We start from the raw sequence: 26,035 nt of genomic DNA, 5'->3' as shown, positions 1-26,035 counted from the left end.
AACCTGTTATACAAAATTCCAGCTGCCTTTTGATAAAAGTACGTTCCTTAGATTAAAACCATAAAATTAAGGTGCAAGAGTTTAACAAAAATGAACTAAAGAGCTTTATTGACATCACAGTACATTCAAGAATAATTTTAAGAACATTACAGCTGAAAGAGAATGGCATGTTTATAGTCTTATTATGCACTATATTTTTTGAAAAAAATGTAATACAAAGAAATCCTATTAAGTAACTTGGAGCAGCATTGGAAAAAGTACACCTATTTACAGATTAAAAAAAAAAAAAAGATTCTGGTTTCACCTACACAGCCACAATGTGCCTCTATAATGAGACAAGCCCTTAAAACTCATGGAATTTTTTTAAACAACATCATGGCATTCTTGCCACATCATTCCTCAGCGTTTACGACGGGGAGGGGTTGTTGATCTGAAAAAAAAGGGAAAAGACAAAATTTAAAAATAAAAATGTATTTTAAACTAAAAATCTGCAATTTTAAATAAATAATATTATATAGGATTTCTAACATTTAAGACTATGATTATTTATCAAGTACCAAACTGAGTTTATTAAAGAGAGAGAGAAAGGACACTTTCAACTTTGAATAAATTCAGTCAAATTTTTTAAAAAATCAGACAAAATACTTTAAAAAGTATACTACCTTGATCGGGACTTAGACTTGTGTTTGCGGCTTGCCTTCTTACCAGACCTTTGAGATTTCTCCATGGATCGCGATCGACTATGTTTAGGCTTCTTAGCCTTCTTTTCTTTGCTACTTCCTGGAGACTCAGAACTGCTCCTTCCACTAGAATCAGAGCCTGAATGTTTTTTACTATCTTTGGTAGTACTTTTCTTACTATCTTGTCTAGAATCATGTCTTATGATTTTAACAGATATAGAACCACTCCTAGAGAATGTTCTTTCACTTTCTCGTTTCCTTTTTAATCTATCATCCTGACTACTGAACTTAAAATCTTTGTCTTCCCTTTTTTGTTTCTCTTTTCTTTTATCCTGTTCACGTTCCCTTTCTTTGTCTTTCTTTTTCCTATCTTTATCTATACTTCGACTCCTCTCCTTTTTCCTCTCTTGTTCTTTAGCCTCACCTTTATGCTTATGACTGTTCCCACTAAGATTTCCACGTTGATCATCAATTTTACGCCTATCTCGACTCCTACTGCGACTGGCACGATTGGTTCGTCTATCCCTTGAGCGACTTCTACTTCTACGTCTCTCTCGGGAAGGACTCCGATTTCGTCGTCTTTCTCTTTCAATGCTATTTCTATTAGATCTCCTCCTATCTCTAATCTTTACCCTAGCCCTATTGCTCTCTATTTTAATTCTGCGAGAGTAGCTTCTACTCCTGCTACGTCTAGCTTTGATTGTTGGAGATCTACTCCTACTGTGTCTCTTTTTCCTTTTAGGAGAAGAAGACCGAGAAGAAGTACGACTACTACCTGAGCTAGAACTGTATGAAGAGCTAGAGACAGTACTACTAGTACTACTAGTTCTGCTATTGCTACTGGAACTACCACTACTAGAACTTCCCGACCTACTCCTTCCTTGTTTTTCTTTTTCTTTATGCTCTTTTTTTGGTTCTAAAACTGATGTGGTTTCATTTGGAGTTCTCTTCTTTTCATTAACCACATCACCGTCTGCTTCTCTTGCTTCTAGTAGTGATAAACTATTTTGCTCTTTATGGATAAATTCATTCATCTCTTTTGTAACCCTTTCTGTCTGTTGCTTTTCTTCTGAAACAGAAAAAGACAAAAACACTAAGAAAATGTGAATGTAAAATTATCATACTACCAAATGTCAAGCTACCAGACTGCAACAACAGAACACTACTTTCAATAGAATTACAATGCAAGCCATATAAGTAATTCAAAAATTTTTAGTAACCACATTAAAAAAGTAAGAACAACTAAAATAACCTAATATACCAAAAATATTATCATTTCAACACATAATAAATTTTTTAAAATTCTGTTTTCTTTTTCAAGTAAAGCTTTCGAAATCTAGCATGTAATTTATACCTACAGCATATGCCTAGCCACATTTCAAGTCCTCTATAGCTTGTAGTTCGTTAAGTTACCCTGCTGGACAGTGTAGCAAAATACAGTATCAAGATGTAGAGGTGTGTGTGAGGCAAGTAGGAAAAGACTTCCCTTTTGTCCAACTAAAGCAAAATTTTAAAGGTAAATATAAGTGGTTTATAGGGAAGTCTTAGCTGCTAACTCTTAATTACCTTTCTTAGATTTTTCAAAGAAGAAATTCTAAGTAAATTTTCTCTTTTGTTATTCCTGTTATGTAAAGTATCTTAAGTAAAAAACTTCTAGGTTCTCTATTATCCTTATATATCCTAGCTACAAATTACTTTTCGATAGTCTTACAAATATATTTTTCCCATTTCAAAAGTAATCTTTTTCATTTCAATAATTTTAACAAGAAATAAAAATACCCTAAATAGCTTGGCTTATAGCCACTGCAATGAATGGCTCCTAAAACAACCAAACAAAAATTCTGACTTTAGTTTCAGTTATATCACATGTTATTTATAATACAGCCTTTATTTTATCCTTTGATATTTTTAGGTTGGTTAAAAAATAAAAAGAAATACAAAACTGGACCAAAATTAAGTCTAAAAGATATACTACACCTTCCATCTGTTTATCATGTAATAGCTGCTGTTCTTTTTCTTTTCTCCAAAAAGCTTCCTGTTTTTGCCGGATTCGATGCCGTAATTCTTCATCATCAGTGTCAGATGACTCAGAGCCTCTGTCACTCCTCTCATCTTCGCTGTCTCCTGATCCATAACCACCCAGTCCACCTGTGTGCATAAAGCTCAGTCTATCATATGAAAAAAGTTATACTATGCACTAAAAACTTTTCAAGGTCTGAGAAGAAAGCTCATTTCTTTTTTCATTGCCTTTTCCCAGAAGAATATGCTTATTCGGGGTGGGGAGAAGTATACATTCAAATGCTTAAGGAGTTCACAGAACCTTCAGGCAAAGGTTACTTAATATCTTACTCTTTCTGGACTATTTCATATCTTTCTCACTGTAAAGGAATCATAATGGGTTTGCTGTACTGTCCATACTAACCAACAAAACTACTTAACAGGGCAGTAACAAAGCCACACTAAGGCTTAATCATGACCCTGAAAGTATTTCTAAAACTAACTTTTATTGTTCAAAGTTTAGAAATCCCTAGAGCTAAGCAATTTTTCCCTGAAAAAATTAGAATACTATAATCTCCCTGGTACAGGAATATTATGGTGCTGAAACTACTCCCCACCCTGAAATGATATAAATAACCATAACAAAAACCACATGGGCATTTGGTTCTACCCACTTCTCTGCGTCCTCACAAAAATTAATTTGAAATGAAGATGTGGAAAAGGCAAATTCAGGCTTTTACAGCCTTGATAATATACCATGCAAATAGTAAATTATGAACACATCACTACTGTTTTACTATAAGATAAACCCTTTCCTCTATATTAAAACTTGACTTGCCACAACACAATCTATGTAAGTTATTAAAAACATTAGTGGATAGGTTCTTCCCTAAGGCATGTATGCAATAATTCTGAAAGTGAGCTTAGATATTATCATGGCTAAATTATGAATTATCAAGTACAAACTATAGGTGTTCATATATAATTATATATATATATATATAAAATGCATATATTGGAGCAATAAGGAAATCTTCCAATATAACTTGCCCCAATAAACTATGAATTAACCATCACATTTATAAATTTCTCACTGTGAATGAGTCAGTCAAAAAAATAGGCAAACCTTTTTAGACAGGATGACATAACCCTAAGACCTAGGATTTTATAAACTGAGTAGGACTAATACAGTTTCAAAACAGAACACGTAGAGAGACAATGTATGTGTGATTTTTCCCTTTAGGCCCTTTCACAAATATGGAAAACACTTACCGAGTCCAGTGAGGGAAGCCAGTGCACTGGACTGTGCCAGCTGTTTTGCAGGAGCTTTGTATCACATCAACAACAGGAACAACATGTTAACACAAATAGCCACGATTTCATAGTCATGAGTCTATGGTATTGTTAAATCTACTACTATTGCTGCTTTTTGGGGAGAGAAGAAACATTAAAAACATAACATTCATTTTAAACCAGTATCATGTCTGGCTTTGAAATTATAACTCTGATGTGAGCTGAAATTGGTTTATAATGAGAAAAAATGTTGACAAGTATATCTGTATGTCTATTTCTGAGATTATGACATGTAACTTAATTTTTGTTTTCAATACATTTTTTAAGGTGTTACTAAAATATAGGGGTAGGGAATCACTTGCTTCTGTAAGAGATAACTGGTAAACTAAAAACTGAAGGTTGATAATTCAAAATTCATTAGTCAAAATAAACTGTATCAGAAGTCATACAATGCCATGTTATCTATAAAAAAAATCAGGTGAAATAAACTGAACATCAGGAATTTTCCACAATACATTTTAGAGGACAACAGCATGACTGCTAATTTGTACTCATGTAGGTCAGATAAAACAAAAATATTTGTATAGCTTTAATATGGTGTCTACATATCTAATCTTTAAGAGTTAAAACATGCAAGAGAATATTCAAATATCTGGTAGAAATCCAACAAGGACAACAAAAAAAGTCCAAAATAGTCATCAGAACCAAAATACCCCAGGAAAAGCAAAATCAAAAACACCAAAATATACCTTTCGTTGCTTTGCGGTGTGCATCTTTGGCTACGTAATAAATTTCTTCATCTGTGACATCCAGTAGAATTTCTGTCAGGAGCATTTTTGTCAGCAACATCTAAAAAAGAGCATTTTATACAGTATTTCTAATGATTATAGCTACCAATAGTGTGACATCTTCAAAAATATTAAAATACAAAGTCATTTTTTTTTTCCAGACAGAGTCTCACTCTGTTGCCCAGGTTGGATCATAATGGCGTGATATTGGCTCATTGCAGCCCCCACCTCCTGGGTTCAAGCAATTCTCTTGCCTCAGTCTCCCAAGTGGCTGGAACTGCAGGTGTGTACCACCACACCCAGCTAATTTTTGTATTTTCAGTAGAGATGGGGTTTCACCATGTTGGCCAGGCTGGTCTTAAACTCCTGATCTCAAGTGATCTGCCTGCCTTGGCCTCCCAAAGTGCTGGGATTACAGGCGTGAGCCACCATGCCCAGCCACAAAGCCAATTTATAAAATATTTTTAGACATCAGAGCAGCCATTCCAAGGAATAAAGTATCCTGAACCTTTTTCTGTTAACATCAAAACTTCAAAAAAATTCTAGCCTGGGTGCAATGGCTAACGCCTGTAATCCCTAATCCCAGCACTTTGGGAGGCCGAGGTGGGCAGATCACCTGGGGTCAGGTGTTTGAGACCAGCCTGAACAACATGGCGAAACCCTGTCTCTACTAAAAAAATACAAAAAATTAGTCGGGCATGGTGGTGGGCACCTGTAATCCCAACTACTTGGGAGGCTGAGGCAGGAGAACTGCTTGAACCCAGGAAGCAGAGGTTGCAGTTTGCCGAGATCCCACCATTGCACTCTAGCCTGGGCAACAGAGCGAGACTCCGTCTCCAAAAGAAAAAAAAAAAAAATTCCAAAATCATATGGATCAAAGAAAAAAATATTATGAATGTATCTGTATAGTAGAGACACTGAATTCAAAACACTTTTTTCTTTTTTTCTAAGACAGGGTCTCACTCTGTCACCCAGGATGGAATACAGTGGCACCACCTCAGCTCACTGCAACCTGCGCTTCCCAGGCTCAAACAATCCTCCCACCACCTCCTGAGTTGCTGGGACTACAGGTGCACCTCACTATGCCTGGCTAATTTTTTGTAGAGACAAGGTCTCACTATAGTGCCCAGGTTGGTCTTGAACTCCTGGACTCAAGCAATCCCCCTGCTGTGGCCCCCCGTGAAGTACTAGGATTACCCCAGCCTGAAATCAAAACATTTAAAAAAGTCCCTATTAATGAAAGTTTCTATAATTGTTTTAAGTTAAAAGGAGCATCTCTTCAATTAATAATACTGGTCAGCAGTTCTAGTTTCTATTTTTTCCTCTAATATTGTCTCCAAAAAAAAATTGCAAACAAAATAAATCCATGTACATAGTCAGAACTTTAACATTCTACCATTTGATACTCTTTCTCCTCTTCAGTCATCTCAGGGTCACTATGATCTTCTTGAGGAACTGGGGATGGACTTCTGGTGACTTTCCCACTACTTGCAGCCTCAACATTTTCAGTGTCTTCTTCTTCCTCATCACTATCCTATAAAAAAATAATAGTATGGTAGTCCAAATTCATGTGTATAATGTAAAATCCTTATCTTACATACAGAAAATCTTAAACCCCAAACTAAAAAGCCTATGAAGCAGAAATATGAGTGAAATTGCTATTTAAATTATTTTTTATTACAGATTTCATTTAATAATTTAAAAAGTATAACCTGGGAAAAATGTAAGATTACAAGATGGCTTAGGAAAATAAATTATTTTTTCAATTTTCTTTTTCCCTTAGTCAATTTTAAACTTATTTTATAAATACCCAGAAAAACATAATGCCCAGAGACTGATTTAATTATTATCTATTACATATAATGGGCCTGAGAGGCTTATAGAACTTTGGATAAATGGACCATAGACATATTATTCAGTATAACTTTTACAGCTATATATTTAAGCTATTTATCTAAAGTTGCACAACTTAAAATGAAAAATCTCTAATCACATTTTTCAGGGCCAAGTTCTCAACTGGCCCTGAAACTCAGTAAAACTTGCTTCTTTTTAGCTCCATAATGAAAAGATAAAAACAAGGTCTACTTCAGATTAAAGAAATGCCAGCAGTTTGTCTCCTGTCTTTGTATGGTTTTAGGTTTCAAGATCCAGATAGCATGTGACTCTTTCCTTTGTCAGAGAAGTGTCCCCAGTCACTTTTAATAATCCTAGTATGTAAAAGACAAGATGACCACCTAGATACTACTGTGGAAAGACTACCTGAACCAGGGGAAAAATATATGTAACACAATCCCACAGGCATTTGGGAGGAAAGAGGAAGGATAATTTCCAAACAAATTTTTGATGCTTAAAAAAATTTGGAACACCACTATTTCATGTAAGGATTTTTTTTAAAAAAATGAGTGGGCAGAGTGCCTCATGTCTGTAATCCTAGCACTTTGGGGGGCCAAGGTGGGAGAATCACTTGAAGCCAGGAGTTCAAGACCAGTCTGGGCAACACGGTGAAACCCCATCTCTACAAAAAATACAAAAATTAGGTGGGAGTGGTGGTGTGCACCTGTAGTCCTAGCTATGCACTTAGAAGGCTGAGTTGAGAGGACTGATTGAGTCCAGGAGTTCAAGGCTACAGTGAGCTATGATTGTGCAACTGCTCTCCAGCCTGGGCAACAGAGTGAGGCCCTGATCCCCCAACTGCCTAAAAAGACAAAAAGAGTAAGCTTCAACAGTGTTTTTCTGTTGTTTCTTATTTTTGTTAATTAACATCTAGAAGAGAAACACAGATTTGGTGTATGTCTTTTGGGGAAAATAAAAGTAATTTACGGAATTTAAGCGAAACTAAAGCCTGCCAAAATCTAGTTATTCTGCTCTTCTTGAGACTTATTTCTAAACCACAAAATGGTCGCGGAAGACAGACCAATTTTCTGAGTTGCATACTGGCCAGTGCTGTGGCTATCATACCTGCTGAATAAAAAAGTTCCTAAACCACTCAAGCCATCTAACTGATGAAGATTTAAAGACTTTAAAATGTTGTTATACTTCCAGTGCTCATGTCAAAAACAATAAAAATTATTACATCCTCAGGTATATGTTTAAATGTTCAAAAGGGGGAGATTATATTTCTCTATTACTATTTTAAGGTAGATTTGTTTTATAATGTACCACTAGGGTGTCACCTGTACCATCATGAACGAATACAGATTGTTTATCAAGATCTAGCCAGCTCTCTGGAATGAAATGTTTATAAACTTGTTTTCCATTTTCTCCTTACTGTATCTTCAGTAACACATATATAAAAACATAATCCTCAATACACTTAATGAACGTAATCTTAGGAACATCACTCTAATACTTTCCTATAGACTAAAATAAAATATCTATTTCAGTAAAGTTTTCACACAAACAAGATTATCACATGGCACTTCCTGTTGGGGATTCTACTTACAAATTTACTTCTCTGAGGTAAACGAGGGCCATCCCCTCCTTCAGCATCTTCTGTGGCCTTTTTTTCTTTTTTGGACAATTGTGAACGTTGTTGTTCCATTCTTTCTTTCTCCAATTTCTTCTGCTTTTCACGTTCCATTTTTTCAAGGCCTTCACGTATCCAAGCTGGAAGAGTCCTGCGTTTTACTGCGTCTGTTTCACATGGGAATATACACAAGTCAATTAAGTAAAATATTTCTACAAACTTGTGAGTAAATTAAAAAAAATCCCATTAAATATCAGGTTTTCTTAAATGCCATCACTTTTAATAACAGTAGGGAACACTGCTCTAGTGCTTACAATCTGCCAGGACACCATGAAAGCATGTTAAACCATCATCTAATTTAATCCTTACAAAAGCCCTCAGAGATCACTACTATTACTCCACTTATTTCCCCAGGTGAGGAAACTGAGACTCGAAAAAATTAAGTGATTTGCTAGTAAGTTAAAAAGGCTGTAAAGTTAGACTCTTTCTAAAATGTAAAAAATAAAGGTTTATTAATAAATGCTCCTGTTCATTAAATACTGAACGATTTAGAACTTTCCGGATATAAAGTGGCATAAATATGTATTTGTCACCTGAAATAGGCTGGCTCTAAAATGGTATTTAAAAATTGAAATTTTCTGCCAAAACACTTAGGGGAAGTGAAATAAGCAAAGGAAAATTAATCTGACAGCAGTGCATCAGATGAACTGAGAGTGGACAGAGACTGAACAATTAGGTTTAAAAGGAGAAGGGCTCATGTATCTGCATAATGTACTGAAATGCCCACAATGAAGAAAATATCAAAATGATATGGCTAGCATAAATTTGCACTTCATCACAAAATCTGGAATTTAATGTAAAGATTTAAAGAAAATTATTTAAACCTTTTAATATTTTAGCCCAATATCATTTTTGTAAATTTAAGCTTTATGACCATAAAAAATAAAGTGTCAATTCCTAACACATCAGAGATACTTGAACAATTTTAATAAAATAAGACATCCCTTTTATAAAATGATAAAAAAAAGTCATGCCAATTGTGGTCCACTAAACTAATTAAATAGCTACCAATTTGTGGAGGCTCCTGCTTCACAGGAAGTGCAATAGGTGAACGCTGCCGATCCCTGAATGATGATGGCCTTTCTCTTCGATTCTGGGGAGGTGCTGGAGGTCCTGGAGGTCCTGGTTGCCAATAAGGAGGATGAAATCCACCTTGCGGTGGACCAAAAGCAGCCCCATGCTGAAAGAGTATTGCAGTTTATTTTTTCTTCAAATTAATACAATATACTCTCTGGGACACACGTGTGTTATGAACTGGGACAGTAGAAATCCATGTGTGCAGCACATCCAAGAATTCCATGGCTCTAATATCCACCGATACTTCTATAGTCCCAAGAACCTAGGCTTACTTTTCTTAAGATTTTCTGGCTATGTAAATGCAAAGAGGCTTCTAAAAGCCACCTGATAAGCTACTTTGAAGAAGTATATGAAATTTTTCATTCCAAATCCATTTACAAGCTAATCCTACCAACACTAAGACATCAAATAGATACTAATTTTTCTTTACCTAGACATTTTTGTCAATTTCAACACCCTACTTACAGTGAACAAAAAGTGAACTAAACAATTTAAGGTGTTTCTATAATCTTGCAGATATATTCATTTATAAGCAAAGATAGAAGTTACTGAATCATTAAATATTTTCTGCAATTTTGCTATTTTCAGAGGCTTTTCTAGGCCAGCTGCCAATACAGCTCTTTGTCTTGTTTACATGGGATCTACCACACAAAAGTAGGGTAAGCAGATGTTCCCTGCCATTACATTTCTTCAAACAAGATAAAAACTGTTTTATCTGTATACCAAGTATACAACAAGTATCTGAATATTTATTAACGAGAGGATTACCATCTCAAGGTGAATATTATATGTCCATTATCAAATCTACCTTAGAATTCACAAAATAATGATTTTTCTTTCAAAATTTTAAATTATGATAGCAGTTTATAAGTTAATAATTGCAGACAGTTACTTCAAAATGACAACTAGCACTATAATTTAAGGGTAGAACCTGGCAGAGGGAATAAAGTAAATAAAGCCCAGCATATGACACTATTCCCCACAGAGTTCTATGTCCCTAGGAATGAATTAGATGCTACAGAGGAAATTATATACAATTCCATTAACATGTCATGTCAGAATGGAAAAAAAAATGACACTAGAAAAACAGTCATAATTCTACATAGCACAAGGAATTACACTTAGGAAAATGATCTATGTTGATGTGTTTTATTCATGTCTTAACCATAAGCTATATTCAATTAGTGTGCATTTTCTAGTCTTTAACATTTAAATATACCATTTTGAAATATAAATTAGAAAACAAAACATCATATAGCTATTGCACTTACACATTTTTTTCAAAAATTTTCCCTAATGATCTTTTATACCATTTTCCTAATGAAGAAAATCAGAAAACAAATTCTAACTATTTTAATACTCAAAAATTGATAACTTTTCTGAGACAGAATGTGCTTATTTACACAAGTCTGAAAAGTGAAACACGTATCTTAGGTATTCTTGATGAGACACTTCCAAAGAATGGATTACGTGCACATCTACAATATTAAAGCAACAAAATATCTTTCACCTGATAGTCAAACTGGTTCACTGGCCCCACTGCAAAATTATCGGGTGGTCCACCAAAGTTGTGATTGTTCTGGTTAAATATATGCCTGTTGTCAGGGGCAAATTCCCCACTGTCCTGACTGTTGCTGTCTTCAGAAGGAGGAACAATGTCCATTGGGCCTGGTGTTGGTGGCATCCATGGCTGATCTGGAGGGGGGTGTGGGGGTTGCTGATGCATTCCCCATTCTATTTAAGATTTAGGCATAAAAACATTCAACAGGGGGTTATAACAAAATCAACACAAAATTTTAAGATCTCAAGAAAGATTTTTCAGTAAACATACAGATTTAAAAAACAACTTATGACTTCTTGGTCAAACTCCTTTTGTCTTAAAAATAAGCAATAAACTAAACTGTCATATGTAATTCAAAATGAGCTAATTCCACTCTAATTCATATCCTAACCAAATGCCCAACGTTATTTTTAACAAATGTACCAAAATCCAAAGCACTATTTTTGTTGAATTTTTATATTTTTGTTTAGTAACAACACCACAAAAATAATACCTTGAGGTTTTATATAATTTCTTTCTTACACGAACACATTTATCCTCACAACATCCCTGTGAGGTAGGGAGAAATCAGGTATTATTTTTGCCAATTTCGGGAGGGAAAATTGAGGCACACAGAGGTAAACCACTTGCCCGGGGTCACAAAGTAGAGTAAAACTAAGGGGTAGGGATGCCAGGGGGAGTCATTTAAGAACTTAAACGTAGGAACGAAAACATTTTCAAATGTGGGGAAATTTCACTTTCAAGAAAGCTAGAAACAAACTACCTCACAGTATCAAAGACTAAAATATTTATGTTTTTAAAAGTAATCTGAATTCTCATATTTTTCATTTTAAATGAGGGACTCATTCTGTCACCCACGCTGGAGTGCAGTGGCGTGATCACAGCTCACTGCAGTCTCAATCTCCTAGGCTCAAGCAATCCTCCCACCTCAGCCTCCTGAGTAGCTGGGACTACAGGCACGCGCCTCTATGTCTGGCTGATTGTTAAGTTTTTTTTTTTTTTTTTTTTTTGTAGAGACAGGGCCTTGCTATGTTGCCCAGGCTGGTCTCAACTGAGGTCTCCATTCTTATAAGGAGAAACAAAAAGTATTAATAGGGAAAGGAGGCTATGACTTCACCATCAGCATACCCAAATGTGAGGCTAATTCCTCCATAGTTTCAAGTGACTATTAAAAAAGAATAACACAAGCCATGGAAGACTGAATTAGCATCAAGAAATCTACATCATACTGTGAAATAAAACAAACAAAAAAGTAAAACACACAAAAACTTATGAAAGATCACTATCTGAAAAAAAAGGGAAGAAAAAGGTAGGCGGATGGTCGGGGCAGAGTATATTTGACAGACTAATTTGTCACACAGTGACACAATTTTTCTTTAATTAGAGGCTAGACATGTTTTACTCTGCCAGTGCTGCTTCTGAAAAGGCCAGAGGTTGCAATAGAGAGACAAAGAATGCTCTCTTCCCTAGATGCCAAGTGAGGTTTCCAGAGTGTTCCCAGCCCCTGTCAGCCTAGGAATGAAGAACCAAGAAATGAATCAAACTGAGTGCCACAATGCTAGCAGAATGAGTACAGAATAATTTTAACCACAAAATGTCAAAGTCAAATCAAATTGAAAACTGCCTATTTTTTAAGAAGCATTAATTTCGGGAAGTCATACTACTAAGCAAATTTAAAAATTTAATAATAATCTTCATTTTGTTTTTTAAAAGTCCTAAAATTGTGAAAACATAAACAACAAACCTGGTTGCCACATTCTGTTGAAGTTTGAATCCCCTTGGAAATTCCCATGATTGTTTGGACCAGATTCCATTGTAGACATATCTTGTCCATTTGGCATCATTCCTGGTGGTTGTTCTACCATGCTTTGTTGTCCTGAAGCTTCTCTTTGGGCAATCCAAGCTTGGGCCAATGCAGCCCAGTCAATCTGGCCTAACATAAATTAACATTGAATTCAACATTCAGAATGTAGGAGCTAAAAGAATAGTGCCTCTATGTAAAACAAGCATCTCAATTATTCCTTAGATCTTAAATATTTCAGACAGAGAGGGTATGAGGGAAATTAGAAAAAAATTTTTTAAATGAGAGATCTTAAATATTAAAGCATATTGTGTCTGAAAGGGTGCTTAACAAATAACCCATATTCAGGCTAAAAAATAATATAACTATTTAACACTTTCAGAAAAGAACTCCACAAGAACACTCTTAACCCATTTCTAATATTAATTCATTTAAAATTTATCCCCTGTATCTTACTTTACTCAGTTTTTAAATGTCATCACCTTTACAAAAAAAAACACCACAAAAATAATCTAATGCTATCATTTCTTTCTTCAACATGTCCTATTTATCTTCCCAGGCCTGCATTCAAGCCTATAGGCCTTGGATGAGTGCAGCTACCTAATTCTGTTTTTCCTCATGGTTGCCCTTCTTTAAGAAAGGCTCCCTTCTCTAGCCAAAACATGACTAGTGTAGTCTGGTTACAACTTCTTAGCCAATCTTTACTCAAAGTTCATTTCCCCACTATCTTGAAGACACTCTTCCCCCAAGATATATTTTTTCAATTTTTAAATTTTTGTCTATCTATCTATCTATCTATCTATCTATCTATCTATCTATCCATCCATCCATCCATCCATCCATCCATCCATCCATCCATCCATCCACCCACCCATCTATCCATCCATGATCCATCCATCCATCCATCCATGTAGAGTCCGGGTTATGAGCCTGGCTAATTTTTGTATTTCTGGTGGCGACGGGGTTTCATCATGTTGCCCAGGCTGGCCTCAAACTCCTGAGCTCAAGCAATTTGCCCACCTCAGCTTCCCAAAGTGCTAGGATTACAGGTGTGCGCCACCGCACCTGACCTCTCTTCCAAAGTATCTATATTTAACATTTCAAGACCTTTTTAATACTTTTTATTTTGCAAGTCCACTCAAAAATGCATTAAGATCTAATATTAATAAAGTAAACAAAGTAGAATAAGATATGTTTTTCTGCATCTTACTTTAATGAAGATTAAATAGATATTCTCATACAGTTTGAAACACTGGCATAACCCCTATGGGGTTACATGTGGCAATGTGCATCTGAAATTACCATGACTTAACAAACCTAGCTCTTTTCATAAGAAAATAATTGGACAAGCGGATAACGATATGTACACAAGATTACGCTAATTGTTTTAAAAAGTGAAAAGCTACAAATAATAAAACATCCAAAAGTGGCTTTGTTAAATTATGTTACAATCCTATAACAGAATGATACATGGCTATTGAAAAAAGAAATAGCATCAGATTAACCCAGCGAGGGCACAGTAATGTAAGTGGTCTTACAGATGAAACAAAATTGGTCACTAGTTAATAATTGTTAAAGCTAAGTAATAAATGGGGGACTCCCTATACTCTTCTACCTTTCTATGTGTGCCTGAAATAGTCCATAGCAAAAATATTTTAAAATGATATAGCATACCATCCAGTTCAATATGATATACAACTTTAAGAGTCAGAATTCACATAAGTGTGTTCTTCATAAGCAACATATTTTAGGCTTTTCTCTTTCTTTAGAAAAACAAGGACTAAATCAGTTTAAAAAATGTAAAATCTTCAAAAAGCTTTCTATCTTTTTAGAGTCTTCCAAAGGGAAGTCCATTTCCTGCTATATAAGCTACGGCAAGGCTATTTATGAGAACATTAAATTCTGACCATAAAATGGTCCAATACACCAATCTTAATTCCATATCCCTTAACCCTATCATGTGTCTTCTACCCATTTACACATATCCAACCCCGCCCTTTCAAATTCAATTGGTTTCCTTACTTGGATCCTGTTGGTGCTGGAATGACTGCATCCATTGTTGCTGGTTCAAGGGCCACTGCTGCCAAGGCTGTCCTCCTTGATCCCACATCCCTTCTTTTAAAATATACTTGATTTTCTATCTTCAATAAATTAAACATAGTTTAAAAACTATAGTGAGTTATTTAATCTTAAAACCTCACATCAGAAATTATTTTATGATGATACATTTATTTCATCAGAGGTCTAAAATTCTTGTCAATAGCTTGCCAGAGGCAACTAGAATTTTTAGGGTACCGAACGAGAGGTAGAAAATTTTATGTTAATGCTGGTCTCAGAATTTGATGGCAAGCATAACAATGAATTTAGCTCAAAAAAGACTTAAAAAAAAAAACTCCATTTTTTGTACAATATAAATTTCTGGACAATTATTTTGAAGATTGTAGGAAAAAAGTGATTTCATTTCTCCCCAATCAAGATTTCTTTAAGATAGTAACCAAACAGCTTCAGCTGATGAAGAAAAATTCTTCCTCATAAGTAATTACAGCTAATAAAAATGAAAAATGCAGAATATAATTAGAAAACTATCATATTGCCAAAAGTAATAAAATATTAATTCAGGAAACCTTACAAAAAAAGTTGATGAGAAATCAGAAATTCAAAGGTTGCCAAAATACCACCCCTACAGATTTTTAGGTGTCTACTATGCTCACAGAATCACTAAGAATTCTCATAATAAATATTTAACTGAGTCCAACTGAGCTTTTGGATTTTACTTACAATATAAAGCAATTTTACAGAATAAAGAAATGAGATAAACTGTATAAATCCAGAAAGTAAGACAGCCTCCAAGACCTGGTTTCTTAACATATAAATAGCATGGAAAAGATGGGAGGGAAGGTACTTTATGTTAATAACTATTAAATCTAGGAGATGGTATGGGGGGGAATCATCACACTAGCTCAACTTTTCTGTAAGCTAGTCTGAAAACATTTCTAATAAAAGGTTTAAAAGTCTTACAAGTCTAATATCTTTGTACTTTATCAAATACTGATACACAACCCTGTTCAAGAACCAGTGACTCACACAACCAGGGCATGGTTTCTTCTTTATTTTTGTATCCCAAGGCTTAGCTCATAGCAGGCATTTAATAAATGTTTACTAAATGAATCCTTCTAGACTGATCCTTTCCTGTATGCTAAAAACAAGATAAAAGCAAGCCTTCGTATTGCAGGATCACAAAAAGTAGGCAAGTTGGATAACAATAAAATAGAGACATTAACTCTAATAGGACAACTGGAGATTACAATTCAGGCCCTTAAAAGTTTCCAACTCCAGTCTTCGCAGCATTCCCAGAATGCCATACAGGTATAGTTCTATCTGCAGCAGATCCTAATCCCTCAAATGAAAAACACTGTGGATTATGGGGGGTGTATTTCTTTTGTTACCTTGATTTCCTTATGAGTCAAATGTACCCATCTTCAAGTTACACTAATCAATTACAACAGCATTATTAGAATATGGCAAAATAGGCACTAGATAGCACAAATGAGGCCAACAACTGGTTTGGGTATCAGTTCCAAGTTAAATATATTTCTTTTTCTAACCCCTCTTCAGTGTTTCCTTCTTCCTCCCCTTTGTGTCCTCTCCAGTTTCCCAAGTACACCTTTAGAGCCCTTTAAGGTTAAATAGGTTATCAGAGCCCTTGAAAACTAATTTCACTTACAACTTTAATTAAGAGTTAACAAATAAATAGGAAACACCAAGAAGACACACCAACTGCTATTTAAACTGACCTCAGAGGTTCACCTTCTGTTTAAAACTTAGGTTGATTCACACTACAGCTTCGAAGCATAGCAGCAAGATTATGTATGCCCTAGGGGGAAAAAAAAGTAGATGTCTGCTTATAGATTATCATGATTTGCATAAAAATAAATTCTAGAGATGCAACATAAGTGTGATCATCTCCAAGTTAGTCACTTTTCCTTGCATTAACTTTATAATGGGGAATTGTTTTACCATAATAAAGTTAAGGAAAAGAGATACACCAGAAATGAAGAGGCAAAGCATTTTAACATCTTATTTCTTTCCAAGTATCTTTTATTTACTTGAACAATTCCTTCATAATAAAAAACAATGTCAAACAATTTAGAGATTGAGAAAAAATGAACAACAAACATTTGAAACGAAGATCTCATCCACCTGTTATTAACTTAGATGATACAATAAGGTAATAAAATGTATTAATTTAAATTTTCCTATAGAATTCTATGTTTAGAAATTAACATTAGCAAGGAGAGAACAGTTTGTTCCTGAAATGGTTTAGTTTCCTTTTTATTCAATCAACAGCTTTTACAGTTGACAGAAAGACAAACGTATTCATCTTTTTATCTTCAATAAGGTACAAGAAAGCATCTTGAACATAGCAGACGCTAAACAAACAAGCAGTGTCTAGCTATTACTTTCTGTTTAAAGGCTAATGATGAGGAAGCTGTTAACTTCTACTTATGAAAACCAAAAAGCTTCCTGTGCTTTCCAACGCTTTAACAGCTTATCAGAGTTCAATGCATAATTTTCCTATCTTAAATTGTAAACCCATATAATATAGACATTATCAACAGCTCTATAAAATGCCTACTGAAACTGAAAATGTGCACTTACTAAAACTATTTGATGAAAATGATGTATAATGACTCCCTACCATCATTCCCAATCCATAAATTTACTTTTCCAGAAATTACTCTAAATAAAGGTTGTTCTTACTCATGTTTAATGGTTGTCATGGACAACTTTTTTAGTTCCCCTTTTAAGTTTTCTGGTCACCACCTGTCACCTAGACTTCAGAGCACAGGCTCTGGTTCTGGATGCCTACCTACATCTGTTTGTTAGTGGTGTGAACATGAGTAAGTTATGCTCTAACCCTTGGTTTTCCAATCTGTAAAACAGAAGACCTAAATGTCTACACCCCAAAGGATTATTGTGAGGATTAAATAAAAAACACATAAAAACTAAGCATTGGAAGTTTCAATTTGTGGTGATTAATATCAATACTAGAGCTTTCTCACCATCACTTTTGGTAGCACTCTTCAAGTTAACAACTATTACAGGGTTTTAAAAAAAAGGTGATCGGCCAAGCGCAGTAGCTCACGCATGTAATCCCAGCACTTTGGGAGGCCAAGGCGGGTGGATTACCTGAGGTAAGGTGTTCAGGACCAGCCTAGCCAACATGGTGAAACCTCGTCTCTACTAAAAAACACAAAAATTAGCCAGGTGTGGTGGCGGGTGCCTGTAATCCCAGCTACTTAGGAGGCTGAGACAGGAGAATTGCTTGAATCTGGGAGGCGGAGGTTGCAGAGAGCTGAGATCCTGCCATTGCACTCCAGCCTGGGCAACAAGAGAGAAACACCGTCTCAAAAAACAAAAAGTGTCATCAAGCCAACCCACTTCTGCTCAACTCCATTTCTTCTCCAGAAGCAAATCTAAACCTTACAGAGGTTTCACCTTATCTTTGAAAGAATTCTTTAGTCTAAATTTGTCTTCCTGTTTCATAGGTTGAAGCTTTTATTGTTATAATTATTATTATTTTTTTTTTGAAAGGGAGTCTTGCTCTGTCACCCAGGCTGGAGTGCAGTGGCGTGATCTGGGCTCACTGCAACCTCTACCTCCTGGGTTCAAGCGATTCTCCCGCCTCAGCCTCCTGAGTAGCTGGGATTACAAGTGCCCACCACCAAGCCTGGCTAATTTTTGTATTTTAGTAGAGACGGGTTTCACTATGTAGGTCAAGCTGGTCTCAAACTTCTGACCTCAAATGATCTGCCCCTCTTGGCCTCCCAAAGTGCTGGGATTATAGGTGTTACCACTGCACCCGGCTAAAGCTTTTATTTAAAAAAAAAAAAAAAAAAAAAAAAAAGTTTTTCCTATGCACAGAGGTTTTAATTTGCATATTTTCAAAAGTTTGATTTGTATCACTTATAATTATTTTTCTGTATGTTTAAAACAGCCACTTCTACTTTTGCTTTATTTTTAGAAGCTGTTCTTCCCCAAAGTTTTAATGGAAGCTACTATTCAAGTAATACAATGTTTGGGACACTTAGGCTGAGAAAAATAGAAAAAAGATGTGAAATTGGGAAAAGCAGAGCAGAATAAAAAAACAGTAAAGAAGGTGATGGTAAGTTAAGGAAGTTAGAAGTTAGGGGCTCTTTATTAAAGTGCTTTAATTAAGTCTGGAGTTGAGAAACTTGATTTAGTTATAGAGGATGACTACTGGATGAGGGCATAGGTGGAACACCAAATGGTTTGTCTTTTAAAAGACAATTTACCGGCTGGGCACGGTGGCTCACGCCTGTAATCCTAGCACTTCGGGAGGCCGAGGCGGGTGGATTACCTGAGGTCAGGAGTTCAGGACCAGCCTGGTTAACATGGTGAAACCCGTCTCTACTAAAAACACAAAAAAATTAGCTGGGCATGGTGGCATGGGTCTGTAGTCCCAGCTACTCGGGAGGCTGAGGCAGGAGAATCACTTGAATTCGGGAGGTGGAAGTAGCAGTAAGCCGAGATCGCACCACTGCACTCCAGCCTGGGGACCAGAGCAGGACTCCGCCTCAGGAAAAAAAAAAAAAAAAAGACAATTTGCCATTACGGCATCTTAACAAAACTGTATGTGCACATCCCTCTGACCCAGCAATTCCACTGCAGGGTCCTAAACCATGAATGTGAATATTCATACCATAATTAAAAAATCGGCAGCATATTGTGTAACAGTAAACACCTGGTTTCAGTGACATGAAATTAAAGGCAAGTTAAATAAGAGTGAGCCATACAGTAGATTCCTATTCAGTCATTAAAATGAATAAGGTAGATTTCTACTTCTACATACCGATATGTATTACTGTACAAACTGCATTAAGTACAAAAAAAGGGACTACAATCTGTCCCTTTTCTACAAAATTTTAATATTAAGTCCAAATTTCATTTTCATGACCAGAGTTACCTGTTTTGGATAAGATTATCAAAATTTACTCTAAATCCTGTAAGAAAATGAGACAGAGGACATTTGCCCAATGTCTCACAGTTGAAGAAGTTTGTGTAATTTTTACTGCCTGTACTAGTCATTATGGACTGTGTTCATTAGCTTCATTTGGTTCTTTATATCTTTAAAAAAATCTGTATTTTTTCTAAAAATATATATTCACAGAATAAACTAATTCAAAGAATACAGAAAAATATAAAATAAATATTAAAATTATGATTCCTATTTCCAGTTCCTAGAGCTTAGCAGTTTTGAGATGATTTTGTAATTTAGTAATTTTCTATACATAACTGCATTTTTTTTTTTTCCCGAGACGGAGTCTTGCTCTTTCACCCAGGCTGGAGTACAGTGGCGTGATCGCGGCTCACTGCAAGCTCTGCCTCCCGGGCCCATGCCATTCTCCTGCCTCGGCCTCCCGAATAGCTGGGACTACAGGTGCCCGCTGCCATGCCCAGCTAATTTTTTATGTTCAGTGGAGACGGGGTTTCACCGTGTTAGCCAGGATGGTCCTCAATCTCCTGACCTTGTGATCCGCCCGCCTCGGTCTCCCAAAGTGCTGGGATTACAGGCGTGAGCCACTGCACCCAGCCCATAACTGCATTCTTAAAAAGAAAAGGCCTCAAGCGGCATCATTTTTCATGCATTGGGCAAATGTCCTCTGTCTCATTTTCTTACAGGATTTAGAGTAAATTTTGATAATCTTATCCAAAACAGGTAACTCTGGTCATGAAAACGAAATTTGGACTTAAGTTAAAATTTTGTAGACAAGGGACAGATTGTAGTAAAGACTTGGTATAAAACTAGGAAATACTTAAACTTTTATATATGTTTCAGCACATAGCACAATGCTTGATAAGGAGTTTCATTAACTATTTTTTAATTAAAGAGTAAGATTACAAGTGATTTTATGGCAAGGATTCAGGAACGCTACTCCTTCTTCCTTCATCTTCACTACTAACAAATCTAACAAACGCAAAACCTAGAAAACAGAAGGAATACATGGCACAACACACAGTAATCAATGGATACATATTTTAAAATTTCACTATGGTTTAACGAAATAACATAACCTTGTACCATTAAAAATGACATTTACAAGTTGGTTTAAAAGTGATTTGGAAAATGCTGATAATTTAAAGATGGGCATTTGCTACCCTGTTCTTTTCCACTGTTTGAAAGCTTCCATTTAATAAGTTAAAGATGATATACAATACTTTTTATAGAGGGTCTGCATTAAATTTTCATGTTTTTGTCTTGGCTCAAACAAGAATCTTCTTTAGGGAAGAGAAAACATTTTATAATAATTTAAATTCTCCATAATGTTTTGTCCATATTAAGTGGTTAAATATTTATAATTCACTGAAATGTTAGCAAGTAAATACATTAATGTTCAACCATGAAAATGACATTCCAATACTGCTACTGTGATTTTATAACATCAAAAATTGATACTAATTTATTCACTCTTCCTTTAGATTTAATTTTAAAGTTTGTTAGGCTTGAGTTTTCAAGTTCGGAGAAATCTGATTAGTGATGGGCAAGGCTGCAAGACTTTCCTAAGAGTTATTTCCCTTTATGGAGTAAAGTTAACTGCTATTTCCTTGGAAAACAAATGGCGTCTGGGAAGAACAGAAAGATGAAAACCAAGGTTTGTATCAGATCATCAAAACCATCACACACTGCTGCAAAAAAAATCGAGTGATAGCTATCACCAGTGTTATGGTATGAACTGTGTCCCCGTCCAACAGATACACCGAAGTCCTAACTCCTGATACTTGTGAATATGTCCTTATTTGGAAATAGGGTCTTTGCAGATGTATTCAAATTACAATGAGTTCACATTTGATTAGGGGGGACCTTATTAAAAAAGAAACATAGACACTTACAGGGACAATGTAACATGACCACAGTGGTACAGATTGGAGTAGATGGCTCTAAAAGCCAAGGAACATCAAGGATTGACAAGAACTACCAAAAGCTAGGAAAAGACAAGGATCCCCTACAAAGCCATTAGAGAGCATGGCCCTACCAAAAGCTCAGTTTTACACTGTTAGCCTTCCGAACTGTGGAAGAATAAATTTCTACTGTTTGAAACCAGCCAGTTTGTGATAATTTGCTACAGTATCCCTAGAAAACTAATACAACCAGAAATGGCCATCATCTATTTTATCCTCTTCTTAAATGGATCTGTATTAGAACTTCATTGCTTTGCGGTCCTAAAACGACTTGTTTAAATAACAATCACTTATTTATTTTTGAGACAGTCTCACTCTGTTGCTCAGGCTGGAATGCAGCAGCGTGATCTCGGCTTATGGCAACCTCCACCTCCCAGGTTCAAGCAATTCTCATGCCTCAGCCTCCCGAGTAGCTGAGACTACAGGTGCACGACACCGCGCCAGGATAATGTTTGTATTTTTAGTAGGGATGGAGTTTCGCCACGTTGCCCAGGCTATCCTCGAACTTCTGGCCTCAATGATCCATCCTCCTCGGCCTCCCAAAGTGCTGGGACTACAGGCATGAGCCACCCTGCGTGGCCAAAGTGACAATCATTAATATTTACAAAAGTCACTCAAAGACTGTGACAGAGATGGATGAGAATTAAAATGTGGTATTTTAAAGTCCTTGAGCATCAACTACAAAATCAAAGAGCTACAGAAACACATCTATCGTTTGATGCATAGTATGAAATATTTCTCAAATCAACCACAAAGCTGAGAAGCCAGAAAATACAAAAATTCTCTTCGCCCCTGACATTTCAGTCTCACATATGAGTTGACTGACCTCAAAGTCAAAAAAGAATTTATTTGTTTAATTCAGATTAGGTGGAAATGGCACTGGTAAAGCTTAATCTTGTAATCATTTGAAATATGGAAAACAGAATTTTTGCTACTTTTATGTGACACGCATTTTAGTATATACTGAAATATTTGCAGCTTGTAGCTCAAAAGACGTATTTTTTAAAGTGGAGGCCAAGGATGGCGGCTCATGCCTGTACACCCAGCACTTTGGGAGGCCGAGGAGGATGGATTACACCCAGCACTTTGGGAGGCCAAGGTGGGTGGATCACTTGAGGACAGGAGTTCAAGACCAGCCTGGCCAACATGGCGAAACCTCCACTCTACTGAATATACAAAAATTAGCCGGGCATGGTGGTGCATGCCTGTAGTCCCGGCTACTTAGCAGGCTGAGGCAGGACAATCACTTGAAACCAGGAGGCGGGGGTTGCAGTGAGCCAAGACTGTGCCACCACTGCACTCCAGCCTGAGCAACAGAGTGACACTCTGTCTCAAAAAAAAAAAAAAAAAAAAAAAAAAACTTTGCAGAATTGGATAGTTGGTTATAAATAACCCCCTCCCAAATACCAATAATTTAAAAATAAATGTAGAGAGAGAGCCCAAAATGACATCCTAGTAGCAATGAGCACACCTAGGCACTAGAACTTGGTTTTAATATCATTCTTCAAAAAAAGGAATCAGGGATCCTTAAATAAATAGCTGATTCTAGGACTGCGACAGGAAATGTAAAAGATGAGTCTGGAGCATGTATACTGCCAGGAAGTAATAAAGTGCTAAAAAAAAAAAAAAATTGATAGGAGCACATCAAAGGAGAACAGTAGACAACTCAAAGAGCTGCCAATGGCCAAAGCTGGAACAATTTCAGCAACAAAATAAAGAAGTACTGGATTATAATACAAGTTATGTAATAAACATCCACAGGCCCATAATGATATGATAAAATAAATTAACAAATAAATGGCAGGGAAGAGACAAATCTCCCACAGAGAATTCCAAATAAATTATGTAAATATTCCACCCTGAAGAAGAGCCTAACTCTCCATTCAGTAAGCGTGGGCTCTGCAAAATGACTTCCTTCCAAAGAGAACAGTACAAAAAGGGGTGGGGGAAGTAACTTTACAGTGGAAAATCTAACAAACACTACTCCAGAAGGGTGATCAAGGTCAATAACAATGTGATAAGTCACTTTGATAGTATCTATCCTTGATAGCATGTGCTGAAAAGGGCATCTTACCTCTGCGATCTTCCCCTGACACAGTCCGTAAAGCCATTTTAATCATGAGAAAAATGTCTGGCAAATTCCAAAAGCAGGGCACCCTACAATGTACCTGACCCATACTCTTCAAAAATGTCAAGGTCACTGTATTAATTTGGTATGCTTGCCATAACAAAGTACCAAAGACTGGGTGGCTTAAGCAATAGAAATTTATTTCCTCACTGTTCTGGAGGCGTACAGTCTAATACCTATGGGGTTGATTTCATTCTGAGGCCTCTCTCTTTGGCTTGTGGATGGTTGTCTTCCCCCCTACGTCTTCACATCGTCATCCTTCTGTGTCCTACTCTCTTAAGGACAGCAGTTATTAATATATTGGGCTAAGGTCCACCCTAGTAACCTCATCGTCTTTAAAGACCCTCTCTCCAAATACAGTCACGTTCTGGGGTATTGAGGTAGGGACTTCAAGATAAGAATTTTAGAAGGGCACAATTCAGCCCTTAACAGTCATCAAAAACAAAGAAAGCCTGAGAAACTGTCACAGCCAAGAATATACAGCCTAAGAATATACAACTAAATGTAATGTGATATCCTAGCTGGGATCCTGGAACAGAAAAAGGACTTTAGATAAAATGTGAGGAAGTAGGAATAAACTATGGATCTTAGTTAATAATTTATCATTACTGGTTCATTAGTTGCAACAAATGTACCATACTAGTATCTATTAATAAGAGAAACTGTGTGTGTAGTGGGGACGTCCTACGTGCTCAACGTAAACAAAAACTGTTCTAAAACATAAAGTCTTTTAGTAAGTTAAAAAAAAAAAAACCTCTCTCAAGAACATCTTTAAAGAACTGTTTCATTTTCTCTATAAGCCCTTTGACACTTCGCAAAAAAATTCCACAAGTAAATCTTTAGTAGTCTGGTTTCTGTTGGTTTTGCCCTGCTGCACTCAAATGAGGAATTCCAAGTTTATTTTGTTTTATTTGGGGGCAGGAGGAAGTAAAAAGATGTAAAAGATTAATGTTGAATTAAAATCTTAAGCTAGAATGTTAATTTAACAACCCACGAACAAATTTGTCTAGTGCTCAATTTGTTCAGATGACGATACCATCCCCCACAGGGCAAAAAACTGAATTATCGGATACTACCTGTTCCTTTATTGAAGCTTAACACATATAATACCCATCATTAGGTAAGAACACCCGAAAAACACAAACTAAGGAACCGCGCCTGCGTAGTCGGAGCCTCAAAGGGTATAAGCTCCAGGTCGGTAGCCCCCGCCTCCTCCGCCCCCCGAACCCCCTCCCCACAAGGGGGTTCCCACTGCGCACGCGCAGTGTTTAACGGCCGGTCAGGAACCCAACAATTAGTCTCTTCTCGTCCGAGAGAAAACTCTGTTAGAAGACGGGGCCGTGAGCACTCTCTTTAACAGGGACATTTCCTTTTCAGCGAAAGCACCGCTCTGATTTACCAAGTCTGGCGGACTGCACCGCTTTAAAGGAATGAGGTTCCAGCGGTCGCGCCAAGCAGCGTACGCAGCCTATTTTAAGTTACGCTACCGTCGCCACAGACACTAAGAGGGTTGTAATGGTCCGGCAAGTGCCCACGTGTAATTGTTCTCCATCACTTACCTACTGTAGTTCGGGAACACCCTTGTCGCCGCCGTTCCGGTAATACCTCTCCAACGCTTTCGATGCTTCTACTTCTTCGGGAACAAGACAAGATGGCGCCCGATTTGTCTCACCCGGAAGTAAAGAATAATAACATCCGTTCGTCATCTGAAGCCATACCATCTCTCATCCAGGTTTGTGAACACGTGATTGTGCCGATTGACATGTTACGGCGCCATTTTTATTATGGGCAAAACCATCAACACCGGGCAACTGAACCATTCCTGCACATTACTTTTTAATGTAGCCGGCGCCATTCCCGACCCATCTTTATCTTTATAGTGGCCAGAAAGCCAAGAGCGTGTTATACACACAGGGCGCCTTCAAATTTTTTACTTTAGTAACGTGATCTTCCTTCAAGGGGAATTATGTTCTCTCCTGGAAACACTCCCGCCTTGGAGAAGGGATTGAGTTCGCAACTCCACTTACAGACTACGGAGGAACCCCAGGGTCAAACCAAACATTCAGGCCAGTTGCTTAGCGCAGTTCAAGTTGCTTAGTGCGCTGGAAGCGGCATTTCAGGCAGTCCAACATCTGGCTGGAACCTTCTCAGAGTATTCCAGCGCTCAAGCGAGAGTATTCCAAGGATGGAATACTCTCGCT

General features: G+C 36.7%; 1 protein-coding gene across 9 annotated transcripts; it reads right to left on the bottom strand.

Moving 5' to 3' along the window:
* Window positions 1–80: 80 nt before the first annotated feature.
* Window positions 81–25,490, bottom strand: PNISR (PNN interacting serine and arginine rich protein). 9 transcript variants are annotated; one of them, XM_065543680.1, is made up of 14 exons: window positions 25,394–25,490; window positions 17,915–18,106; window positions 16,519–16,598; window positions 14,747–14,865; window positions 12,668–12,856; window positions 10,873–11,096; window positions 9,294–9,465; window positions 8,202–8,392; window positions 6,156–6,293; window positions 4,721–4,820; window positions 3,951–4,004; window positions 2,658–2,828; window positions 663–1,749; window positions 81–430 (listed from the first exon to the last, which is right to left on the bottom strand). In XM_065543680.1, exons 4-14 carry the CDS (start codon window positions 14,832–14,834, stop codon window positions 400–402), a joined length of 2,445 nt encoding a protein of 814 aa, XP_065399752.1. In that variant the 5' UTR covers window positions 14,835–14,865; window positions 16,519–16,598; window positions 17,915–18,106; window positions 25,394–25,490; the 3' UTR covers window positions 81–399. The 9 variants fall into 9 exon arrangements, with proteins under 9 accessions (XP_065399752.1, XP_005552345.1, XP_015304533.1 ...); XM_005552288.3 differs by lacking the exon at window positions 17,915–18,106; XM_015449047.2 differs by lacking the exon at window positions 17,915–18,106 and having other exon boundaries at window positions 14,747–14,861.
* Window positions 25,491–26,035: the final 545 nt, after the last annotated feature.

This window comes from Macaca fascicularis, chromosome 4 (genome assembly GCF_037993035.2).
Source record: "Macaca fascicularis isolate 582-1 chromosome 4, T2T-MFA8v1.1".
Classification (NCBI taxonomy): domain Eukaryota; kingdom Metazoa; phylum Chordata; class Mammalia; order Primates; family Cercopithecidae; genus Macaca; species Macaca fascicularis.
The sequence above is the reverse complement of the archived record's forward strand: the minus strand, read 5'-3'. Positions and strand labels throughout refer to the sequence as shown.

Coding starts and splice junctions, on each gene's coding strand:
- PNISR (XM_065543680.1), bottom strand. CDS start 14,834: ATGTGGGATCAAGGAGGACAGCCTTGGCAGCAGTGGCCCTTGAACCAG. Junction 12,857..14,746: donor CCAGCACCAACAGGATCCAA/GTAAGGAAACCA, acceptor AATTTATGTTAG/GCCAGATTGACTGGGCTGCA. Junction 4,821..6,155: donor AGGAGAAAGAGTATCAAATG/GTAGAATGTTAA, acceptor GCTCTTTTTTAG/ATGTTGCTGACAAAAATGCT.